At 46.4% G+C, this 24,262-nt stretch overlaps 1 protein-coding gene and 1 long non-coding RNA gene across 6 annotated transcripts in view; one reads left to right on the forward strand and one right to left on the reverse strand.

The window, feature by feature from the left end:
- The window catches only part of LOC139232442 (ras-specific guanine nucleotide-releasing factor RalGPS1-like), a 1,066,646-nt gene that overhangs the window by 698,017 nt on the left and 344,367 nt on the right, over positions 1-24,262 (reverse strand). For all 5 annotated transcript variants that reach the window (XM_070862624.1, XM_070862625.1, XM_070862622.1 and 2 more), the window contains 3 exons: positions 22,404-22,487; positions 15,003-15,092; positions 11,821-11,913 (listed from right to left, as the gene is read on the reverse strand). In XM_070862624.1, the coding sequence (XP_070718725.1) occupies positions 11,821-11,913; positions 15,003-15,092; positions 22,404-22,487 (267 nt within the window). The remainder of the gene's footprint in view (positions 1-11,820; positions 11,914-15,002; positions 15,093-22,403; positions 22,488-24,262) is intronic.
- LOC139232445 (uncharacterized) lies at positions 1,150-24,085 on the forward strand. The gene is made up of 3 exons (XR_011588007.1): positions 1,150-1,212; positions 22,984-23,048; positions 24,072-24,085. It is a non-coding gene; the product is annotated as an uncharacterized lncRNA (long non-coding RNA).

Raw genomic sequence — 24,262 nt, forward strand, 5'->3', positions numbered from 1 at the left:
CCCTGAAGTGGTAGGCCGCCAAGCTGCTCCCGCGGGGACTGCCACACGCCGTTCCTTTATATGGCCCCCTCCTGCCGCAGATGTTCCCACACAGGTCGGGGCCATAAAAGGAGCGGCATGCGGCAGCCCCGACCTGCTACCCAGAGTCACAGCCGACAGGTTAGTAAGCGTAACCCCCCCCCTCCGAGGAGCAAGCTAGGCAACATGACTGCAGGCAGCAAACGGTGAGACAGCTGAGATTGCTGGTTTGAGATCGCCAGTAATGGAGGCCACCGCAAGAAACCTGCCGCCAGTTGGCCACACCACCACCAGACAGCCCGCCACTACCAATTGCAGGATAAAAGTTGGAGGAATGGAGCGCAGGGCGGGTGTATGCACGCCAGCTTACAAACCTCGGGAAAGCTGAAAAACAGCTTTATATATTTAAAAGAAAAATCTGGCACAAGTCCCCACTGCCCTGCCAAACTGAAAAAGCAGCCCTGAATAACGGTCAAGACCATCACTTCAAAGCAACCAAGTTAAATTGCTTTATAGTATACTGGATTTCAGGAACTTTTTTTTTTTTAAATTTCCAGTTCGTTTCTTTGGCCAAACTGAAATCCAACATGAAACACAAAAATAGTTGCAATGGGAAGGCACTGGGACATCAACGTGTCAGGAGTTTAAGCTGTAGCTACTGTGTCAGCAGTTGTATTCACTTGAAGCACACAAAAGGTGCAATTTGTGCAGTGGATGTGTTATCGAGGGGAATGTGAGCGCTGATAATTTCAAACTTATTTTTAAAGGAGAGGGGTATGAGGCATGCATACCTTTAGGCGGCATATTTCTGGACCTTGAAGTGCATTGTGATTCAGCACTTCAAGCCAAACAACTACGCTTCAATGGCTTATATTGCATTGTTAAATATTAATATAAAAGTAGTTACGAGAAAAAATTAACTTGATTGTTTTTGCACCTTTGGTAATACAGGCCACTCTCGATTATCCGCACACGATGCAACAGGAAACCGTTGTAATGGCATTTAAAATTCTGTGTGTGTGTACGCTGCTGCAGTCGCTGTCTCTCGCGGCCGCCGCTGACGTCGGAGTCCTTTCGGCCCAGGAAGGTATCGGGCCCTGCTGACGTCGGAGTCCTTTCGGTCCGGGAAGGCATTGCACTCCGGAAGCCCGGAGCTAGACAATCTCCTCCTCGAGGCCACCTGCATGCATGCTGGTAATGTCCATACTTATCTGCCTTGTTACTGTTTGTAGCTGATTGCACAGTATTTATTCATTGAAGTTTTAACTTTATAAGATCAGCTCGCTCTAACGGAGAAATCGTTTACCCGGCATAGCCCAATCCCCGAGGGACCCGGATAATCGAGAGTTGCCTAAACTCAAATGAGTGCTGGCTTGACACACAACCTTTAAATATCTTAGCGCATACAGAAATTTTAAAAAGCTGCACAAAGCGCATTTGTCATTGCAATGAATTAGAGTCCTTTGCCATTACAGTTCTGCTTATGCCTCAAATTTGGGCTGTTGAAAGACATAACCTCAAGGTCTAACCTGTGTTTTCTGCAATGGGCTGGTCCGAGTTATCGGCAGTCTCGAAATTTAGGAGTCATTTTGACCGTGCTTACTTAACTGGCACATCTATCTATGTCTGGCTCCTAAACTGGTCGATGTATCTATTCCACTTGGCGCTGTAGTTTAGGAATTTGGCCAGGCTCTGCTGCTGCAGGCAAAGAATTATTGAAACTCTCATGCAGCTTTAAGTTTTCGTTCCGTTTATCCGCTTCAATCACATCAACAAAATGAAAAGTGTTCCCCCACCCGTTAGTTCATCAGAATTAATGAGGTTGTAGGACAGCAGCAGCAAGTGTTAGACCCAACTGCATCACTTGTATTTGGTTACAGATGTACAGTTTGCTGTTACACCCCCAGGACATGCCACTTAAGGGTGTGTCAATCAGAACACTTCATTCACAGACATATGTGTGTGATTAGTTGAGTTTGGATTTCACTTCTAAAGTTATAACATTTGCATAACGATGTTCCTGATGTTCCCTTAAAAATGCATTTGCAGGAGAGCAGTTAGCACAACACAACTATTATGGAGACAGGAATTGTGTGCAGACCATTCTCTGCCTGCAACATAAGAAATTGGAGCAGGAGTAGACCATACGGCCCCTCGAGCCTGCTCTGCCATTCAATATGATCATGGCCTCAGCTCCACTTCCCTGCCCGCTCCCCATAACCCTTCACTCCTTTATCGTTCAAAAATCTGTCCATCACTACCTTAAATATGTTCAATGACCCAGCCTCCTTAGCTCTCTGAGGCAGAAAATTGAATAGATTTACAACCGTCAGAGAAGGAATTCCTCATCTCAGTTTTAAATGGACTGTCATGTATTCAACTATCATTGTAACGCATGTATAAGCTGACCTAAGTTGTACACCTTGAGAACATTGACCACAAGGGGGTGAACTTGTGGGAGACACTCCTAACCTGGACTTTCAGGTATAAAAGGGGAAGCTCCGCCCACCTTCATCACTTGAGGTCTTGGTAATAAAGGTAACTGGTCACAGAGTGACCTTCTCTCAAGTATGGGCCTCGTGTGCATTTGTACTGTATAGTAAGGACATATCATTGGCGACGAAAAACTGGGATTTAAACCACTTGAGCATGGCCACTAGCAGCACAGAAGAGGTGTACTGTGTTGGTGATGATTGGAACAACTTTATTGAGAGACTACAGCAAAGTTGTGTCACTAAGGAATGGTTGGGACAGGATTCGGCCAACAAACACAGGGCTCATCTCCTGACGGTTTGTGGATCCAGAACGTACTCCCTGATGAAGGACCTTCTAGCGCCAGAGAAGCCGGCGGACAAGATGTTCGAAGAGCTCAGTAAGTTGATCGGGGAACACTTTAAACCGGCGAGCAGCATGCACATGGCGAGACAGCGGTTTTACACGCACCGGCGGCGAGCAGGGCAAAGCGTTCCAGACTTCGTGGCAGATCTCCGGCGACTGGCGAGCCTATGTAAGTTCACAGATGCATGCAGAGCGGAGATGCTGCGAGACTTATTTTATTGAGGGTATCGGGCAGGCTGGGGTTTTCAGGAAACTGATCGAGACCAAAGACTTGACCTTGGAAGCGGCGACTCTGATAGCCCAGACATTTATCTCAGGGGAGGAAGAGACCAGAATGATATATGACAAAAATCTTGGCTCAAATGCAGCAAACGACCAGGGAGTCAACAGTGTTAACGCGGCACACAGTTCTCTAGGCAGACAAGGGCAATCGGACATGCCCGAGCATGTAGTCGAACCCAAAGGGGGAATTCAACAGAGACAATGGCTAGCTGAACGGCGATTCATGCCATCGCAAGGGACAATGCGACCAGTAATGGGGCCATCAACACCTGTTAATGGTGCGCTTAAGGACAGTTACAGAGACAGTTAGAGACGATCGACTGGTAATGGACCTTTTGTTTCCAACAACGGGACCTCCAGCTCATGCTGGAGGTGTGGAGGCAAACACCCAGCCAGAGCTTGCAGGTATCAGCAATATACCTGCAGAAACTGCAACGTCAGCGGTCACTTGGCGCGTATGTGCAGAAAGCCTGCAGCCAGGTTGATGTACGAGGAGGACGTGCCCGATGTAAGCCCTACGAGGCCAAAAGAATACTGGGGAAATCACTGGAAGCTGAAGTTCAGCGAGTTCATGTGGAGCACATATACAGTTCATATACCAGGACGCCACTGATAATGATGAAAGTGCTCCTCAATGGCATCCCAGTATTAATGGAGCTAGACACGGGGGCCAGCCATTCCCTGATGAGTATCACAGTTCGAAAGGTTGTGGGTGTCCAAGGCCAGGAGGCCAAAATTATTGCCGATTGACGCATAGCTACGGACATATACAAAGGAGATCATTCCGGTGCTAGGCTGCGCCACGGTAGTCGTGACCCACAAAGATTCGGAGAACAGGTTGCCACTCTGGATTGTCCCGTGGGACAGTCCTGCACTACTGGGGAGGAGTTGGCTTGCTGTCATGAACTGGAAATGGGGCAATGTCAATGCAATGTCTTCTGTGGAGCGAGTATCACGCTCACAGGTCCTGGACAAATTTGACTCATTATTTCAACCCGGCATCGACACTTTCAGAAGGGCCAAGGTTGTGATTCACATAAACCCGGACACCAGGCCAGTAAACCACAAGGCCAGAGCGGTGCCGTGCGTGATGCGGGAAAAGATAGAATGCAAATTGGACCGCCTGCTGAGGGAATTCAGTGACTGGGCGAGCCCGATCGTACCGGTGCTCAAGGCGGATGGGTCGGACAGGATATGTGGCCATTACAAGGCCACCATCAATCGGGTGTCACTCCAAGACCAGTACCTGCTACCAAGAGCAGAGGACCTCTTTGCGACGCTATCCGTTGGCAAACTTTTTTCAAAATTGGACCTGACCTCAGCTTACATGACCCAGGAGCTTGCGAGTGAGTCGAAGAAGCTGACCACCATCATGACACACAAGGGGTTGTTTGAGTATAACAGATGTCCGTTCAGCCGCCACAATCCTCCAGCGAAATATGGAAAGCCTCCTCAAGTCGATTCCAGGGACGGTGGTTTTTCAAGACGACATCCTCATCACGGGTCGCGATACTGAAGAACACCTCTGCAACCTGGAGGAGGTGCTACGCAAACTGGATCGGGTAGGGCTGCGACTGAAAAAGGCGAAGTGCATCTTCTTAGCTCCGGAGGTAGAATTCCTAGGGAGGAGGGTAGCAGCAGACAGGATCAGACTTACTGCGTCCAAAATGGAAGCAATCCAGAGAGCACCCAGACCCCGTAACATGACGGAGCTGCGTTCGTTCCTGGGGCTCCTGAACTATTTTGGTAACTTTTTTCCCAAATTGAGCACAATGTTAGAGCCGCTACATGTGCTCCTACGCAAAGGTCGCGATTGGGTCTGGGGGGACAGCCAGGAAAGGGCTTTTGATAGAGCTTTTGTTATGCTCCAACAAACTGTTAACGTTATATGACCAGTGTAAGAAACTTGTTCTAACGTGTGATGCGTCGTCCTGTGGGGTCGGGTGTGTGTTGCAGCATGTGAATGCCAATGGTCAGTTACAGCCGGTAGCTTACGCCTCCAGAAGTCTGTCCCAGGCAGAAAGGGGCTACGGGATGGTAGAAAAGGAAGCGCTAGCATGTGTATATGCAGTAAAAAAAAATGCACCAGTACCTGTTTGGCAGGAAATTTGAGCTGGAGACAGATCACAAACCCCTAACGTCCCTTTTGGCCGACAACAAGGCCATAAATGCGAATGCATCAGCCTGCATACAAAGGTGGGCACTTACGTTAGTCGCCTATGACTACACAATTCGGCATAAACCAGGCACTGAAAATTGCGCCGATGCACTCAGCAGGCTCCCACTAGCCACCAGAGGGGGCAACTGAGCATGATGCTGAGATGGTCATGGCTGTTGAAGCTTTCAAAAGCGAAGGCTCACCTGTGACAGCCCGTCAGATTAAAGTCTGGACAAATAAAGACCCGCTACTGTCTTTAGTTAAGAAATATGTCCTGAATGGGGACTGGGCAGCCATGTACAGGGCATGCCCTGAAGAATTTAAATCGTTTCATAAGCGCAAGGATGAACTCTCGCTTCAGGTCGATTGCCTACTGTGGGGAAACCGAGTAGTCATGCCCCAGAGGGGCAGAGAGGTGTTTATCAGAGAACTTCACAATGAGCACCCGGGCATTGTCATGATCAAGGCAATTGCCAGGTCACACGTTTGGTGGCCAGGGATAGATGCAGACCTGGAACTTTGTGTTCGCAGGTGCAACACATGTGCTCAGCTGGGCAACGCACCCAGAGAAGCCCCCGAACCCCTGGTCCTGGCCCGCCAAGCCACAGTCACGCGTCCATGTGGACTACGCAGGTCCTTTCATGGGAAAAATGTTTTTGGTTGTAGTAGACGCCTACTCCAAATGGATTGTGTGCCCCATTTTAAATTCAAGCACATCCTCTGCCACGGTAGAAAGTCTACGGGCAATGTTCGCCGCCCATGGTCTACCGGATGTCTTGGTCAGCGACAATGGCCCGTGCTTCACAAGCACTGAATTCCAGGACTTCATGGCAGGCCATGGAATCAACCATGTCAGAACGGCACTGTTCAAGCCGGCCTCAAACGGCCAGGCGGAACGAGCAGTGTAGATAATCAAACAGGGGATGCTCAGAATCCAAGGGGGTTCCCTACAAAGCCACTTATCACGCCTCCTGTTGGCCAATAGATCCCGACCACACTCGCTCACAGGGGTTCCACCTGCAGAGCTGCTAATGAAAAGGACGCTCAAAACCAGGTTATCCCTTATAAGCCCCACCATGAAAGAAATTGTTGAGAGCAGGCGTCAATCACAATGTGACTATCATGACAGCAATGCGAGGGCGCGATGTATTGATGTCAATGACCCTGTTTTTGTCCTTAATTACGCTGCAGGGCCCAAATGGCTTGCAGGCACTGTGATTGCCAAAGAGGGGAATAGGATTCTGGTAGTTAAACTTACCAATGGACAAATCTGCTGCAAACACGTGGATCAAACTAAAAGGAGGTTCAGCAACCCCATAGAAGAAGCAGAGGAAGAACATGACGTAGAGTTTACTCCACCACAGGTGACCGAACACCAGAACCAAGTGGAGGAGAGCCTAGTCACTGTGGGCAGTCTGGACAGGCCTGAGGCACCGTAAACAGCAGACATTCAGGCCAGCGCCCAACAACCGGAGCCCCAACTCAGGCCATCTACAAAGGAGCGTAAACCACCAGAGAGACTTAACCTGTGATCCCAATAAGACTTTAGGGGGGGGAGGTGATGTCATGTATTCAACTATCATTGAAACCCATGTATAAGCTGACCTAAGTTGTACACCTTGAGAACATTGACCACAAGGGGGTGAACTTGTGGGAGACACTCCTAACCTGGACTTTCAGGTATAAAAGGGGAAGCTCCACCCACCTTCATCACTTGAGGTCTTGGTAACTGGTCACAGAGTGACCTTCTCTCAAGTATGGGCTTCGTGTGCATTTATACTGTATAGTAAGGACATATCATGGATGACCCCTTATTCTTAAACTATGACCCCTAGTTCTAGATTCCCCCACGAGGGGAGACATCCTCTCTGCATCTACCTTGTCGAGCCCCCTCAGTATCTTATAATGTTTCAATAAGATCCCCTTTCATTCTTCTAAACTCCAATGAATATAGGCCCAACCTGCTCAACCTTTCTTCATAAGTTAACCCCTTCCATCTCAGGAATCAACCTAGTGAACCTTCTCTGAACTGCCTCCAACACAAGTATATGATAAAGACAGAGAAGATAGCATATTCCCCAATGCTGTTTTTTGGCGTATTTCAAGAGTTACACCTGTTTTTTTGGGGTCTGACTACTCCAAAAAAAAAAACGTTTAAGTTTCCCCGTTCTAATTTTTGAAGTTGGTGCCGCACAGTTGGTCCATTAGCTTCGGGGGGGGGGGGGGGGGGGGGTGGGGGGGGGGGGGTGGAGCCTAATGTTTGCGCCGAAAAAAGGATTTCCCCCTTCTGCGCGTGTGCGGAAAAAATAACGCTTTTTAATGTGACTGCTATGGGCGCGCATGTCCAGTACACCTCCCAGTCTGCATGCAGCCATTTTTAAAGAGCCAGTGTGTGGGAACTTTAACTCTGAGTGGTGTGTGAGGAGTTAAAATCAGAACTGCAATATGCAACATGGCTCAAGGACCAAGAATTTCTCACAGGACAAAGTGGAGGCACTAGTTAGTGTAATTGAGGGCAGATGGCATGAGCTGGACACCAGCAGAGGTCACATAAAAGTTTCACCAAAAGAAAAGAAGAAACGCTGGAACAAACTTTCACAAGATTACTGTGCAATGGTGACGACCCTGAGGTCCGGAGGTCAATACAAAAAGAAGTGGCAGGACCTTGGTCAAGTAGTTAGTGTAAGTAATATTTTCATTTAATCACTGGAATTGCAATTGTAAATGTGACCATCTGCATGTCCCATACAGCAGAAAGACACCCTCTCTTAAAAGTTATATTTTCATCTTTGCAGAGGAAGGCGGCACACAATGAAAGAGAGAACTCGAACAGGAGGGGGGGCCGGCAAATCTGCACCCACTGACACCCTTGGAAGAGAGGGTTGCTGCTTTGATGGGTCCTGCCTGGAGAAAAGCAACCACCACTGTACAAGCTGGGCCCACACTCGAGGGAGAGGGCAAGTCCTGCAAATTCCACAGTCTGGCTTTGCTAAATGTTAACTACTGCGCGGGCTAGCCATGCTTCGGTTCATGGGGATGTCTCCGTTAGCTACGCTTCGGTTGATGCAATGTGCTATCATTCATCGTGGTCCTTCAAATCAGCCTGCTGCCTGCACTGTGTGAGCCTACTCATGCCACCCACCCTGCCCCCTCCTCTGCTGCTAACCACTTGTCTGTTCTGTTATATTTTGCAGAACTTGAGGCCAACCCTGACAAGGTTGAAACCGATGCAGAAGAAAATTCAGATGCGGATGAGCCTGAAGAGGAGAACATCTTCCAATCCCACCTTCCAGACCAAGAGCAAGGGGGTGAGGGAGAGGGTGAGGGGCAGGGGGAGGATGAAGCCCCCACTGTTGCTCACTTTGGAGGAGGTGCAGGTGCCGCCCATTGAGGTGCCAGCCCCTTTCCTGAGTGGTACGAGTGTTGGGATATTTCATGGTTTCACACAGTCCGAGGCTGTGGGTCCCAGTGGGATGCAGCAAGGCACACCCAGGGTGAGGAGGGGAAGGAGAGATGATGGCAATGAGTGCGGAGAGCATTGACCTTACGCGATCACTCCTGGACACCATCAGTGGGATGGGTGATGAGGTCTCGGGACTGTCGGGAGAAGTAACAACACTCTCGCGAGAAATGGGAACACTGTCCGGGCACATTAGGGATGGAATATCGCAGGCAGCTGATACACTGTCAGGGCACATGAGGGAGGGAATGTCGGAGATAGCTGCTGCAATAAGGGAGCATGCCCAGACCCCGCGGCCACTGACAGAATCAATGGCCACTCCCACTCCAATCCACAGACCAACCTCTGAAGAGGCCCAAGCCGGGCCTTCCTCATTACCGCCTGGCCTCCACCCCCATCAAGAAGTGCGCATTACCCGAGATGCTCGAAAGAATAAGCTTGGTACCAACCCGAGAAACGCTGCAGGCAAGGGTGGATTAATCAAGACCAAGCGCAGTGGGCAGTCTTAGAATAAGGTGAGGGAGAGATGGGTGCGGCCATTCTTTGCTGCTGTTGTTATTATTGTTGTTACTGTTGTAACTGTTCTCAAATTAAAATTTTTTTGTAAGTGATGTAAATTTACAAGTTTAGAAGTTTGTAAGTGATCTTAACTGAATAATTTAAATTTTGATACAAGAATATTTTAATTAAAGTTAAGTACAAGCAAGTGTTAAACTTTTGAATAAAATATATTTTAAATTATAAGAATCATTTCCATCATTTGCTCCATTAACACAACACAACATTACGGAACAGGTCCAAACAGTAAACATGGTCCATGTGGAATAGTTGCCGCTGAGCCTTCAGGCAGAAAAGCGTTCACGGATGAGCTGCTGGCGCAAGGCTCGAGCAATCGTTAAAAGGGGCACAACGGCCCGCCCTCCTCCGCCGTCGTCGTGCTCCGGGTTCAGGTAGTTGCATGGCTTCCTTGTCCTCGTTCTCGTCATCTGCATCTTCATCCTCATCATCAGCCACTCTCACCTCAGGTGGGTCTTCTACTACCAGCTGCTGCTGCCCCATGATGGCCAAGTTGTGCAGCATGCAGCACACAACAGTGAACTGACCGACAATCTCAGGGGAGTCTTGCAAGTAGCCTCCGGAATGGTCCAGGCATCGGAAACGCTGCTTCAAGATGCCAATGGTCCTCTCTATTATGCTGTGCGTCGCAATGTGCGACACGTCGTATTCCCGGTGAGCTTCCGTCCAGGTTACGTGTAGGGGCGTAATGAAATGAGCCAGGTGGCGAGGCCGTACCCTTTGTCCCCCAGCAGCCAGCTCTGCCCTTGTGTCATTTGGCCCCTCGCGCCTGCTCCGCCATTCAATAAGATCAAGGCCTCAACGCCACTTCCCTGCCCGCTCCCCATAACCCTTCACTCCTTCATCATTCAATTATCTTTTCCACCCTCTTCCCCATCCCATTTTACTTTGTTCCAGATCTCTCAGTAATTGTCTATAACGTCACTGGTGAATTCACTACTATATATGACCATGTATTCAAAGGTTGCGGGTTTTGTATTAAAGAATCTAGTTATGCCTTTGGAGGTGCTGTTGGCTTGCCACACTACAGGGATTACTCGTAATATTGAAGGATTTAAGAGATGCCTGACGTCTTACGGTCTCAAAAGAATTTCAGAAATTTGACTGGGAATCATCGCAGTATATTACAGCTGATGGATTTCAATCATGTTTAGCCAACTCTGAAAATAAAAGCTCCTCATTAGCCTGCTTTGTATACTTTCATTTTATATCGGAGTTGTGAATCGCTATTTAAATCGAACTGTTGAACTGAAATTGAGTTGGATTACTTACTTATGTATATAAAACAGAGGACCAATATGTATATAAAACAGAGGACCAAATATACATACTGGGGAATTACAAGCTGATTACAGACCTCCAGCTTTTTAAATTCAAATAGAAATTCACATCATGCAATACAGATTTGTTTTTTAAACCAACAAACAACATAGAATTCTCATGTATAACAAAGATTTCAGTATCCTATTCAGGAATAATTCATTCTACTATTTTTCATTTATATATGTTCACTTGAATGACTTTACCTAATAACTCAAAATCAAACCTGTAAAACCGCGAGCAACAACCTTACCAAGGCTTTTCACAGGAGCACAATCTCACAAACTCTCACATTGAGCTAACGAAGGAGGCATTAGGACAGGTAACAAAAAGCTTGGTCAGAGAGGTAACTTTTAAGGAGGGTCTTGAAGAATGAATAAAAAGACTTGCATTTATATAGTGCCTTTCACGACCACCGGACGTCTCAAAGCGCTTTACAGCCAATGAAGTACTTTTGGAGTGTCGCCACTGTTGTAATGTGGGAAACGTTGTAAAGGAGGAAAGAGAGAGGTGGAACGGCAGAAAGGTTTAGGGAGGGAATTCCAGACCTTAGGGCCGAGACGGCTGAAAGCACGGCTGCCGATGGTGGGGCACAGGAAGTGAGGGACACACGCGGCCAGCGTTGGAGGAACACAGGCGGTTGTAGGGCTGGCGGTGGATGAGAGAGATAGGAAGGGGCGAGGCTATTGGAACACGAGATTGAAGATTTTACGATTAAGCCGGTGGCGGACCCAATGTGGTTCAGTGAGCACAGTGATGATGGGTGAACGGGATGTGCTGCTGGTTAGAATATGAGCAGCAGAGTTTGGAAGAGAACAAGTTTATGGTGGGTGGATAAAGGGTAGCTGGCCAGGAGGGCATTGGAATATTGTGCATAATTAATGAGCCATGCTGATTATACCCAAGTTAATATGCAAATTCCATTTATTGGAAAATTATCCTTTGCTGTAACTCATCACGGCCAATTACTCAGCTAATAATTTAGATTCACAGACCTAAAATTGACACAGAAGATATGATAGTCATTAAATGAGAAAAATATTGACCAATCACTCTCTAATCCACTCGCATGAAGATCAGATTTTTTTGTTGTTGAAAAAAGACAAATGTGAAAATTCTGATTACCACATGCACATTGAATAGAACACAAAAGCAAAATCAAACTTACTGCCCAGGTTTTTGAGAGCCTGAATATCGGTGCGCTTTGTAAACCCGAGACCACAGCCATGAGGGAATGAAGGTTGTTTAATTCGAGCAATTTCTGCAAAGAAAATACAATCAATACTTCAAAACTTTTTCTCGTATCGGGGCAATTCAAGCAAACCGAAAGGCTCAAAGTCGCTAATTACCTTATTAACAGGCTATCGTTCCAAAAATTCACTCGTAAGTTGATAGTCCTAAACTTTTCAAAGAATCTTTGCTTGGCAATGCAAAGTAGTTATTGCACCATTGATTACATTTCCAAAAACATTCTGCAGCGATTCCTGACAGAAGCTTTAAATATTTAAACAGGTACTAAACTGGCTTAGTTCTATGCAGCTTTCACATGCAGACATGGTCAAGCCTGCAAAATAAACCTCAACCAATTGGAATGAGAATATTTGGCCAACAAACAGTTGTCCCTATTGATGTACAATATTAATAAGAGGGGTTTAAAATTCTTCTTTTCCCGTCACCCGTTTTCAGTTTCGCCTCTCATGTGGGTGTTACCGGAACGAATGTGAAATGGAACTCTGGCCCGGACCCAGAAGCGTGGCGAGTCGTCGTAATGCCCATATTACCATCCCAGGTCAAATCAACAACCCCAACAAAGCTCGAGATCAAGCCTGGGATCCTTCTTCCACTCAGCCGTTTGCTTGAGAGACTTGCTGAGCCAAACATTTTAGAACTTTTTAAGATTGCGTTTATCTGGAACATAATGCAGATTAGGAATTTGTCTTGAAAAATACAAACTATGCTGAAAATATCTACTGGAACTTCAACAACATCTTAAACGTCCGGTGGTCGTGAAAGGCGCTATATAAACGCAATAAGATGTTGTTGAAGGTGGTATGTTGGCCTTCATAGCTAGGTAATTTGAGTATAGGAGCTCAAATCCCCTAGCTATGAAGGCCAACATGCCACCTTGGCCTGTACTGCAGTTACTGCAGTTGTACAGGGCCTTGGTGAGGCCTCACCTGGAATATTGTGTTCAGTTTTGGTTTCCTAATCTGAGGAAGGACGTTCTTGCTATTGAGGGAGTGTAGCAAAGGTTCACCAGACTGATTCTCGGGATGGCAGGACTGACATATGAGGAGAGACTGGATCAACTGGGCCTTTATACACTGGCGTTTAGAAGGATGAGAGGGGATCTCATAGAAACATATAAGATTCTGACAGGACTGGACAGGTTAGATGCAGGAAGAATGTGTTCCCGATGTTGGGGAAGTCCAGAACCAGGGGACATAGTCTAAGGATAAGGGGTAAGCCATTTAGGACTGTGATGAGGAGAAACTTCTTCACTCGGAGAGTTGCTAACCTGTGGAATTCCCTACCACAGAGAGTTGTTGTTGCCAGTTCATTGGATATATTTGAGAGAGTATTAGATATGGCCCTTACAGCTAAAGGGATCAAGGGGTATGGAGAAAAAGCAGGAAAGGGGTACAGAGGTGAATGATCAGCCATGATCTTATTGAATGGTGGTGCAGGCTCGAAGGGCCGAATGGCCTACTCCTGCACCTAGTTTCTATATAGTTCTTTTAATGTAGCAAATCTCCTATGCTGCTTAACAGAGGAGAAAGACACATCAAAGGAGCAGCAGGAACATCAGCGGAGATGGCAAAAGTGAGATCTATAAGTTTTGAGGAACTTTTAAAGATTGAGAGAAGTAGCAAGGTAGGAGTTTAGGGAGAGAGTTACAAAAAGTAGGGCCAAAGCAGCTGAAGGCTCTGTGCCCAATGTTGGAGCGGAGGGAAGCGGGGATGTCCAAGAGACCAGTTATGAAGAGTACGGGTTGGGAGGAGTGGCTGGAGGAATTGTACAGATAGCAGATTTGTAAATAAGTGTGGGGATTTTGAGTGCAATGAACGGTGGCACGGGGAACGAGAAGACTAACGAGGACAAGGGTAATGGATCATCAGAGCAGTATCGGAATGACAGAGCTTGGGACGAGTTGGAGATTGGGCAGGAGGGAGGATGAGGGTTTCAGCACTGGTAGGGGTGAGGTGAGTTTTGAGTCAGGCAATGTTGAGGAGGTGGAAGTAAGTGGTCTTGGTGATGGGATAGGTTGCGGGGTTGACGCCCCAATCGAGGACCCTTCGAAGGCAGATTATTATCTGGATGGCGGCAGATTAGGAAAAGGGGAGGTGCAACGAGACCTGGGTGCCATGGTTCATCAGTCACTGAAAGTGGGCATGCAGGTACAGCAGGCGGTGAAGGCGGCAAATGGAATGTTGGCCTTCATAGCTAGGGGATTTGAGTATAGGAGAAGGGAGGTCTTACTGCAGTTGTACAGGGCCTTAGTGAAGCCTCACCTGGAATATTGTGGACAGTTTTGGTCTCCTAATCTGAGGAAGGATGTTCTTGCTCTGAGGGAGTGCAGCGAAGGTTCACCAGACTGATTCCAGGGATGGCTGGACTGTCATTTAAGGAGAGTGGATCAACTGGGCCTTTATTCACAGGAGTTTAGAAGGATGAGAGGGGGTCTCATAGAAACGTATAAGATTCTGACGGGACTGGACAGGTTAGATGTGGGAAGAATGTTCCCGATGTTGGGGAAGTCCAGAACCAGGGGACATAGTCTTAGGATAAGGGGTAGGCCATTTAGGACTGAGATGAGGAGAAACTTCTTCACTCAGAGTGTTGTTAATCTATGGAATTCCCTGCTGCAAAGAGTTGTTGATGCCAGTTCATTAGATATATTCAAGAGGGAGTTAGATATGGCCCTTACGGCTAAGGGGATCAAGGGGTATGGAGAGAAAGCAGGAAAGGGATACTGAGGGAATGATCAGCTATGATCTTATTGAATGGCAGTGCAGGCTCGAAGGGCTGAATGGCCTACTCCTGCACCTATTTTCTATGTTTCTATGTTTCTGCATTGTTCAGCTTGAGTGAGCACCAGTGAAAGGGACAGAGTCAGAGGCAAGGGTAGAGCTTTTGATGAAAATGAATAAGATGGCTTCCCCAGTGTTCAATTTCATAGAGCCATTTCACAGTTATTTCATGTTACTGTACTGACTTTGCTTTTCAATCAATAAGAGTAACAATATGTAATAATATGCACAGCCATGAAACAGAGAAAAGTGCTGTTTTGAAAAGAAATAAGTCTCAAATGTACGCAATATTCCGGCACATCAGCGAGTAATTTCTTACCTTAGCTAGTTTTACAAAATGGCTCAATATTTCTGCTCTTATTTTCAACGTCTGTGCAGTCAGGATCTCTCGGACAATCCAGAAACTGACCTGTAGGGAAAGCACACAGTTTAGCCGTATTTTAGAAACCTGGACATCTGTGCACCCTGGGGCTCTGAAGTGCTCCATTATTGAGAAATCTTGCCTCACAAACATTCCTTCCACGCAGTAAACACCGAGTAACACGGGCAGTAACATGGTTATGAAGGAGTGTGTGGTGGGGACCACCATATCATTGTTCTTAACAAGGTCTGGAGGGTTGACGGAAGGGCCTAAAATGTGAGGGTTTACCTCAGTAAATACTTTCTTCCAAAGTTGAAGGGAATATGACTGTCAAACTGGCTTTCAGCTGTGAATCCAATTGGTATTTGTGCAGATCTACTACCAATTTGATGCTGGCATGGAACATACCAAATAGGCTTATTTGGTAAGTTCTGACCACAGAATTCACCAACCTTCGACTGAGAGTACAAACCAGACTTTAGACTTATTGGGCCCAAGTTTTCACACGATAAAAAACGGGCGCCCCTCCGGCCCCTAAAACGGCGCCGGAAAAAAAACTCGCGATTCTGGAGCGCCCTGCAGCTCCTTGTCTGTTTGGCGCGGCGCCCAGGGGGGCGGAGCCTACACTCGCGCCGATTTTGTAAGTGGGAGGGGGGCGGGTACTATTTAAATTAGTTTTTTTCCTGCCGGCAACGCTGCGCGTGCGCGTTGGAGCGTTCGCGCACGCGCAGTGTGAAGGAAACATTGGCACTCGGCCATTTTTGTAGTTCTTTGTAGCGGTTTAGTTTTTGAACATTTTTTAATAAAAGCACATTGCCCTCAGCACACCAGCGCTGAGAAGGCTGCAGGAAGCCTCAGAAAGTTGAGGCAGCCGTTTCCCGACGACCTCCCCCTTTTGCCGTCGGGAAATGGCTCCTCAATTTCTGAGGCTTCCTGCAGCCTTCTGTCTCCTTCCCTCCCTCCCTCCCTCCCGGCGTCTGGAACGGCTTCCTCTCCCCCCCCCCCCCCCCCCGCTGCTGCGTTCGGTCGGTCGGGCCCGCACTCCCTCCCTCCCCCGGAACGGCTCCCCCCCCCCCCCCCCCGCCCTGCGTTTGGTCCCTCCCCGCCGTCTAGAATGGCTTCCTCCCCCCCCCCCCCCCCCCCCCCCCCCCCCCCCCGCGTTCGGTCAGCGGTCGGTTCCCTCCCTCCCTCCTGCCGTCTGGAACGGCTTCCTCAGCCCCCCCCCTCCCCCCCGCCAGCGTTCGGTCGGCTCCCTCGTTTTGAGGCTTGCTGCAGCATTCTCCCTGGCTGAAGCACTTTCACACAGGTAGGAAGATGGTTTATTTAATCTTTTCTTTGCTTATAAATTTTTATTCAGGTTGGATTTATTTGTATAATATTTGTAGAAGTATAAATAAGGATTTATTGTAGAATTTAATGACTTCCCTTCCCCCCCCCCTACCTCGTTCTGGACGCCTAATTTGTAACCTGTGTCTGATTTTTTAATGTGTACAGCAGGTTTTTTCAGTTCTACAAAAATCTTCACTTGCTCCATTCTCAGTTAGTTTGGAGTACGTTTTCACTGTGGAAACTTTCAAATCAGGCGTCAGTGGCCGGACACGCCCCCTTTTGAAGAAAAAATTCTGTTCCAAAGTGAAACTGTTCTACCTGACTAGAACTGCAGAAAAAAAAATGTGGAGAATTGCGATTTCTAAGATAGTTCGTTCTCCACCAGTTGCTCCTAAAAATCAGGCGCAAATCATGTGGAAACTTGGGCCCATTATACCATCACTTTTAAAAAATTGAACAGTACTTCTTTTAAGGTCTACTTACAAAAATGTACATTATGCTCACTTACTGTTATTAACCAATATCTTTTTTCTATGCAACAAAGGCATCGCCCTTTTAAGACGGAGATGAGGAGGAATTCCTTCTCTCAGAGAGTCGTGAATCTTTGGAATGTTTTACTCCAGAGAGCTGTGGCGGCTGAGTCGTTAATATATTCAAGGCGGAAGTAGACAGATGTTTGAACTATAAGGGAGTCAAGGGTTATGGGGAACAGGCAGGGAAGTGGAGCTGAGTCCATGATCGGATCAGCCATGATTTTATTGAATAGCGGAGCAGGCTCGAGAGCCAAATGGCCGACTCCTGCTCCTATTTCTTATGTTATTATTTCTAAAGAATGAAATAGTGATTATAAGAAATTGGTGTTACAAATTTACTGTATACCAAAAGGTGATTAGCTGATCCCTGATAAAGTGCAAGAGCCCCATTGACATCTGGCAGTCACTGGCCAAAGACTGCCCTAAGTGGAGGAAGTGCATCCGGGAGGGTGCTGAGCACCTCGAGTCTCATCGCCGAGAGCATGTAGAAACCAAGCGCAGGCCGCGGAAGGAGCGTGCGGCAAACCAGTCCCACCCACCCTTGCCCTCAACGACTGTCTGTGACAGGGACTGTGGTACTCGTATTGGACTGCTCAGCCACCTAAGGACTCATTTTTAAAAGAGTGGAAGCAAGTTTTCCTCGATTCCGAGGGACTGCCTATGATGATGATGATGATGATGTTCAGTCAATTAATTAGCAGAAAGAAACTGTACAAGGCAAAGGTAACAGAACTCTCAAAGTTGCTGGCAGTGCACTCATTTGCTTTCATTATTACTGAATTGTGTTTGAGGTTTCTGTAATGTATTTAACCCCTTGTAACCTGTATTACACTACCACCAGAGGGCCTACCTGTTGGAGTCCCAAGGGATCCCACTTGCTCATTGTGCACAGTACTCAGTTTCATCCTTTATTGTGAGCTTATCAGTTTCCTACACTAGGGAACTGCCAACCTGCATTGGTCTTTTCTATTTTTTTTTTAAGCAGAATTAAATATTAAATACTGTCTCGGTGCAGTACAGAGTCAGTTGAAGCTCAGTTGGGTAGCTGGCAACATGGCGATATGATTTAATTGGGAAATGGGATGTTTAATTCCCGGGATGTCAAATCCGATTTTGTTCATCCAATCTTTGTAAAAAAGATAAATGCTGCTCATCAAGGTGAGGAATGTTGATGATCAGGAATTGATCATATTTCATACAGCACCATGCACCCCACAGGTCAAGTATAGCCCAGCGAGATGTCACCATCCCCACCCCCCACCAGCCCTAATGTTCAAAAGACACAATCAGACCTGTCTAGAGCTAAATTAGGGATAATTGTGTTGGAGACCCATGCCCACTAGGAAAATGCTCAATTTAATTTCACATTTACAGCCAGTAAATAGAGGAGACTTAAACCCCATCAGTCTGAACTGGATTTGAACTCACATCCCAGAGTTAAAGGCCAATATCTAACCGACTGCACCATCCAATTTCTCACCCCCCCCATCCAATTTCTCACCCCCCCCCCCCACACTCCTTTTTCACATGAGACTTTGGGCTGGAAATTGCCCTTCGCCCCGATTGGGAGGGTAACCTTCCTGCACCCGGCCCAGAAGTCCCACCCGCGACACGGACTTGGGCCGCGCGCCCCTCAAATGAAGCGGAGCGCCATCACCGGCAATGTCTCCGGCGCTCCACTTCCTTTGAGGGGGGTTCCCCGGGGAACCAGCGCAGTGCTGAGTCTAACGCCGTGCCGAGGAGGCTAGCGGGACGCGGATGCTCCACATAGCGCTGATGCGCCACAACTCCCCGCCAATTAAAGGAAAGGGCTGCTGCGCGCACTGCGGGCCCATTGGCGGCCGGCACTAGGCCGCCAGGGAGACGATCGACCAGGCACCGCCATTCGGGGGCCGGGGCAAGAGTTGGCTGATAAATAATGATGGCGGCCCGGGGCGCGAAAGGCCTCCCCTTTAACATAGAAACATAGATAGAAACATAGAAAATAGGTGCAGGAGTAGGCCATTCGGCCCTTCTAGCCTGCACCGCCATTCAATGAGTTCATGGCAAGGGGCGCCCTAGCGGCGGATGTCCATGCCAGCTGCATGACCCGCCGGGACAGCACCCCCAAACTTCCCCGGAGACGCTAGCCCTCCCCTGGGCAAAAACACCATTGCACCCCATTAGCGCCCCTCGGAGGCGATGACAGGCAAGAAAAAGGGGCAATCTTGCTCTCTTTATCTGCAAATTAAGTTAAACATAAGAAATAGGAGCAGGAGTAGGCCATTTGGCCCCTCAAGCCTGCCACGCCATTTAATAAGATCGTGGCTGATCTGATCATGGACTCAGTTCCACTTCCCTGCCTGCTCCCCATAACCCTTTATTCCCTTATCATTCAAAAATCTGTCTATCTCTGCCTTAAATATATTCGATGACCCAGCCTCCACAGCTCTGTGGGGCAGAGAAAACAGTTTGCTACTTCAAAATAGGGTAAATATGATACGACTCCACTCCCAGCACAGTCCCACTCAATAGGAGCACAGTTTGGAGATTCGTCGGGATGGTAAGTTAGACCAATTTGCGATGCTCCGGATTTTTCGGTCATCAATTATGCTGATCAAAAGACTGGTGGCAACATGAATCAGGCAAGTTGTGCTCGATGCAAGTTCTCCCACCCATGGTCCTGCCCAGTGAGACTCCACACTAGCAGCGCACCCCACAACATTTAATTTCTACTTCAAAAGGCACAATGTTGAAAGCTAGAAATTACAAATCCTATTTTAGAGTTGAGGAGGACAGGACATGAGGGAAAAAAAATATTTAACTATTTTCACTTGGGATAAACTGAATTCTGAAGTGACTTCTGACTAATTGTGAAGAACCTTATAATGTGGTGAATCTGATTGGATATATGCTGGCCAACGAATGTCACAAAATCTACCGCCTAATGTTGACTGGAGGACAGGAGTTCCCCTGTGCTATGTCGTGAGACACACTTATGCAACAGAGGTGACCAGATGCATGCTACAATGCTCAAAATCAAACACAAAAAAAGCATCATCAACAAGGTTAGTTCTTGTTTCTAGTGCCTAAATGCTGCAATCTTCTATCAAACCACTGTAAACAAACATTTATTGTTCTCCCACCTCTCCCTGAAAATATTCAGATAAGTACTGGACCACACGTGTAATGTATGTACCTGTGAGTATGTACCTGTGAGTTTGTAGAGCTGTGAGTGGCTTAGCCAGTCATGTGATGTTGACAAGACTCAATAAAACCCCAGCCAGTTGGGTTCAAGGAATCCACGATGAGGCAGCTGGTTGTGAGCCTGATGGATGAACTGGTAATGTGTAGTGTGATTGTTAAACCTTTTGCTAATAAACCAACTGATTCTTAATAGCAATGTGTTGCTATGAATTCTTAAGCAAAGAACCCATGTAGCAAATACATTGCACCACTGGCACATATTCTCGATCACCGTCCACCCTTTCTTCTCTCAACCTTTTGGTGCCCACGCCGGATAATTTTCATTAATGTTTGAAGTCTTCAGCTAATGATTGAATAGCTCAATTCTGACAAAGGCAAGGCTAAAGCTATAATGATGCACCATACATGCTTGACTATTTGATAGGGTTGACTGGTGCTGAAACAGTTTTAAAGTACAGCGAGAGATTACTCAACTTTATAGACCAAAAAGGTGAATTTTTCGTTGGATTGGGCACAAGCCAATTTTAAGAACACTATTGTATTTTGAAGTCTGGGCCTGGATACATTGGACACAAAACAATCTCTGTTGTAATATATCCATGCCCATACCTCCAAGACTGGCTCATCTCACACCCACATAATGAGTATAATTGGTTATTAAACGCACTCAATCTAAATCAAGAATAGTTAACTTACAACTAATGTTTGAACCTTTGCTTCAATTACATAGGATACACATCACAGAAACAGGCCATGCCGGCGTATATGCTCCACTGGAGCCTCCTCTCGTCTTTAATTCATCTAAATCTATCAGCATAACCCTCTCTTCCCTTCTCCCTCATATGCTCGTCGAGCCTCTCCTTAAATTCATCTATACTATTCGCTTCAACCACTCCCTGCGGTAGCGAGTTCCACATTCTCACCACTCTGGGTAAAAAATTTTCTTTTGGATTTCTTGGTGACTATCTTATATGGACGGCTTCTAGTTATGCTCTTCCCCACAAGTGGAAACAATTATTTGGCGTGGCATTAATAGATATCGACCATGATTTCAAACAAGAATTGTCTGAGGTGTAAAACCTTCCCAAAGGTTTGGAACCAACTTTTCTCACAAAATGGAAGGGAATGATTCAGCTTCATGGCATTAGCCACAAAGAGAGATACTGCTTCAACCACCAGTATTTTTACCAGCAGTTGGAGTTGTCAGGGCATCTATCTTGGAGCGTTAGCAATATGATAGCATACGAGTAGTTTGGGCCTCTACTCATTGGAGTTCAGAAGAATGAGAGGTGATCTTATCAAAATGTATAAGATTATGAGGAGGTTTGACAAGGTGGATGCATAGAGGATGTTTCCACTGATGGGGGAGACTAGAACTAGAGGGCACGATCTTAGAATATGAGGCCGCCCATTTAAAACCGAGATGAGGAGAAATTTCTTCTGAGGGTTGTAAATCTGTGGAATTCATTGCCTCAGAGAGCTGTGGAAGCCGGGACATTGAATAAATTTAAGACAGAAATAGACAGTTTCTTAAACGATAAGGGGATAAGGGGATAAGGGGATAAGGGGATAAGGGGATAAGGGGATAAGGGGATAAGGGGATAAGGGGATAAGGGGATAAGGGGATAAGGGGATAAGGGGATAAGGGGATAAGGGGATAAGGGGAGCGAGCGGGGAAGTGGAGCTGAGTCAGTGATCCGATCAGTCGTGATCTTATTGAATGGCGGAGCAGGCTCGAGGGGCCGTATGGCCTACTCCTGTTCCTATTTCTTATGTTCTTATGTTCTTATGACTGGGAATCTAATTGTGCCACTAATTGTGAGAATTGGTTTCAGGAAAGGGCTTCCTTCATTTAATGCTAATATTTGAAATCAGGACTTAACACGAGAACACAATGATTACTACAGATATAAAAACAGAAAATGCTGGAAATCTCAGCAGGTCAGGCAACATCTGTGGAGAGGAAGCAGAGTTAACGTTTCGGGTCAATGACCCTTCGTCAGGACTACAGAACGGAAATTCCCTGTTCGTCAAGTAACTCTCAAGACTCGACTGAAATGTTGGTGACATTGGATAAGATAAAATGTAGTCTCATTCAAATGACCGACAGAAGCATAAATTAAGTAGATAAAACAATAATTAACATGAGTGCATATGAATGGGAACTTATTTTATAAAATTTCTCATACACAGACATCCTTCCTGACTTCCTTGTTTTTTTTTGACTGATTTACCCATGACATAGGAACACACAAATGAACTGCAGGACATTGTGTTACTAATACACTATTAGTGACTCCACAGCACCTACCTGATTAAACCGTCTTGTAAATGCAACAATATTTGGTGCCAGAATATGTTTGTCTTTTTTATTCCATCCGCAGCTCGTCAGTTCCTGGAAAGCAAATAACCAAACATAAATCAATAATGACTCAATGCTGTCAGTATTTCAGGAACAGCACAGAACAGTACAGACGGATCACAATCAGAGCCTCTATTACACTGTCAACTGGCTTTGTGGATTTTGGACAAATTAACTTAAATTTGAAGAACTCGGACAAAACTTGGCACTGACATTAGTGCAAGCACAACAAGGCGCACTGTGCTTGTGCAAGGAAACGAGAGTGACATTTTCTGTCTACTGGATGCCCATTATGTTTATTAATACTCTGTTGTACAGTATTAACAGACCCCCTTTATATCCATGGGCCTAGCTTGCATCTAGCCTGGTTTTGTTTTTCAGTTACTCTGCAACCATCTCCAAAAGAGACAATTTACTTGAGATTGTCTGTCTTTGCCCCGATTAGAATTTAGACTTATTATAGCTGCAGATATGAAAACTTGAATGATAAAATGAAGCAGAATTATATATAGCTTGACTTCCCTTGCAGAAAAAGCAACATGAAAGTGGCAAAATATAGGAAATACGTCGCCATTGTCCACCAGATTACTGAGGGTAAGTTCAAAAACCTGACCCTTTGTTCACTGATCATCTAACTCGTCCTGGCGAAATGCCAATCTTCATTTTCAGATGATTCAGCGGGAGGTAAAACCAGAGACAGGTTTTCCAGGCGTGCAATTGGAGCACGAGGCTCATGCTGCGACACAATGCAAACCTCATTACACCATTGGTTCAGGGGGGGTGTCGATGCTCCAGGAATTCCAATGAGTTGTACCTTGGGGCACCAGGCTAGCACGTTGGACCTCGAAACGTTGGAGCAACGCTCACTTCTGCTAGGACACAGCAATCAGAAGTAGCTTCAAATCTCTCCACGCTGACGAGATGAGTTCACGTTTTTTGTTGTTGCCATTTTTGGTTGTTTTGCATTACCCCATTAATTACTCCTTTGGGTTGGGTACTTAAATAAAAAGGTTGCAGTATCAGCTCATAATGCCCTGAATTTTGGGTTACTAATGACGGCGTACTGTCAGAGTACGCTGTCATACCGCCTTTGAAACTGACCGTGAGAGTAGCATTTCCTCATGTCCTTGCACATACGCTGAACCCCGAACTTGTGATCTGTCACGTTACAAATACCCAGAGGCTTGGCTGCGTTCTTTCACCTCCTGATAGGAATCAACATGCTGCGAAAAGTTGGGCTAATTGCACAGCTACTGCAGACTAATTACGCTGGAAATGTTTAAGTCTTGTGCGAACTGGTGCAGGAAGCGTAAAGCAACCAGAACAGACCAGAGCGCTGGAAATCTTGCATTAAAAAAAAAGGACAGGAAATTTTGGAAATGTACAGCAGGATATGTTCCATTTAATTTTAATTTGTAAAACGGCAAAAAAAAAATAGCAACTGTAATCTGAAAGGACTCGGCCAATTCCCTCGGCTCAGTCAAGCAAATAATGGGTCAGCTTTTAAAGATTCGGGCTCAAATTAGTTTCAAAACTGTCTTAAATATGAATGGGATCAAATGCAATTTCTGTTTATGTTTTTCCACAAGTTGGTAATATTTTCTCTTTTGATAATAGGGAGCGAGCAGGGAAGTGGAGCTGAGTCCATGATCAGATCAGCCATGATCGGATTAAATGGTGGAGCAGGCTCGAGGGGCCGTATGGCCTCCTCCTATTTCTTGTGTTCTTACGATTTCATATTTTTCATCTCCGCTGCCATATCTCATGCAACCATTTGTAATAATTTGATATAAATTGCTTATTCCTTT

This window comes from Pristiophorus japonicus, chromosome 20 (assembly GCF_044704955.1).
Source record: "Pristiophorus japonicus isolate sPriJap1 chromosome 20, sPriJap1.hap1, whole genome shotgun sequence".
NCBI lineage: Eukaryota > Metazoa > Chordata > Chondrichthyes > Pristiophoridae > Pristiophorus > Pristiophorus japonicus.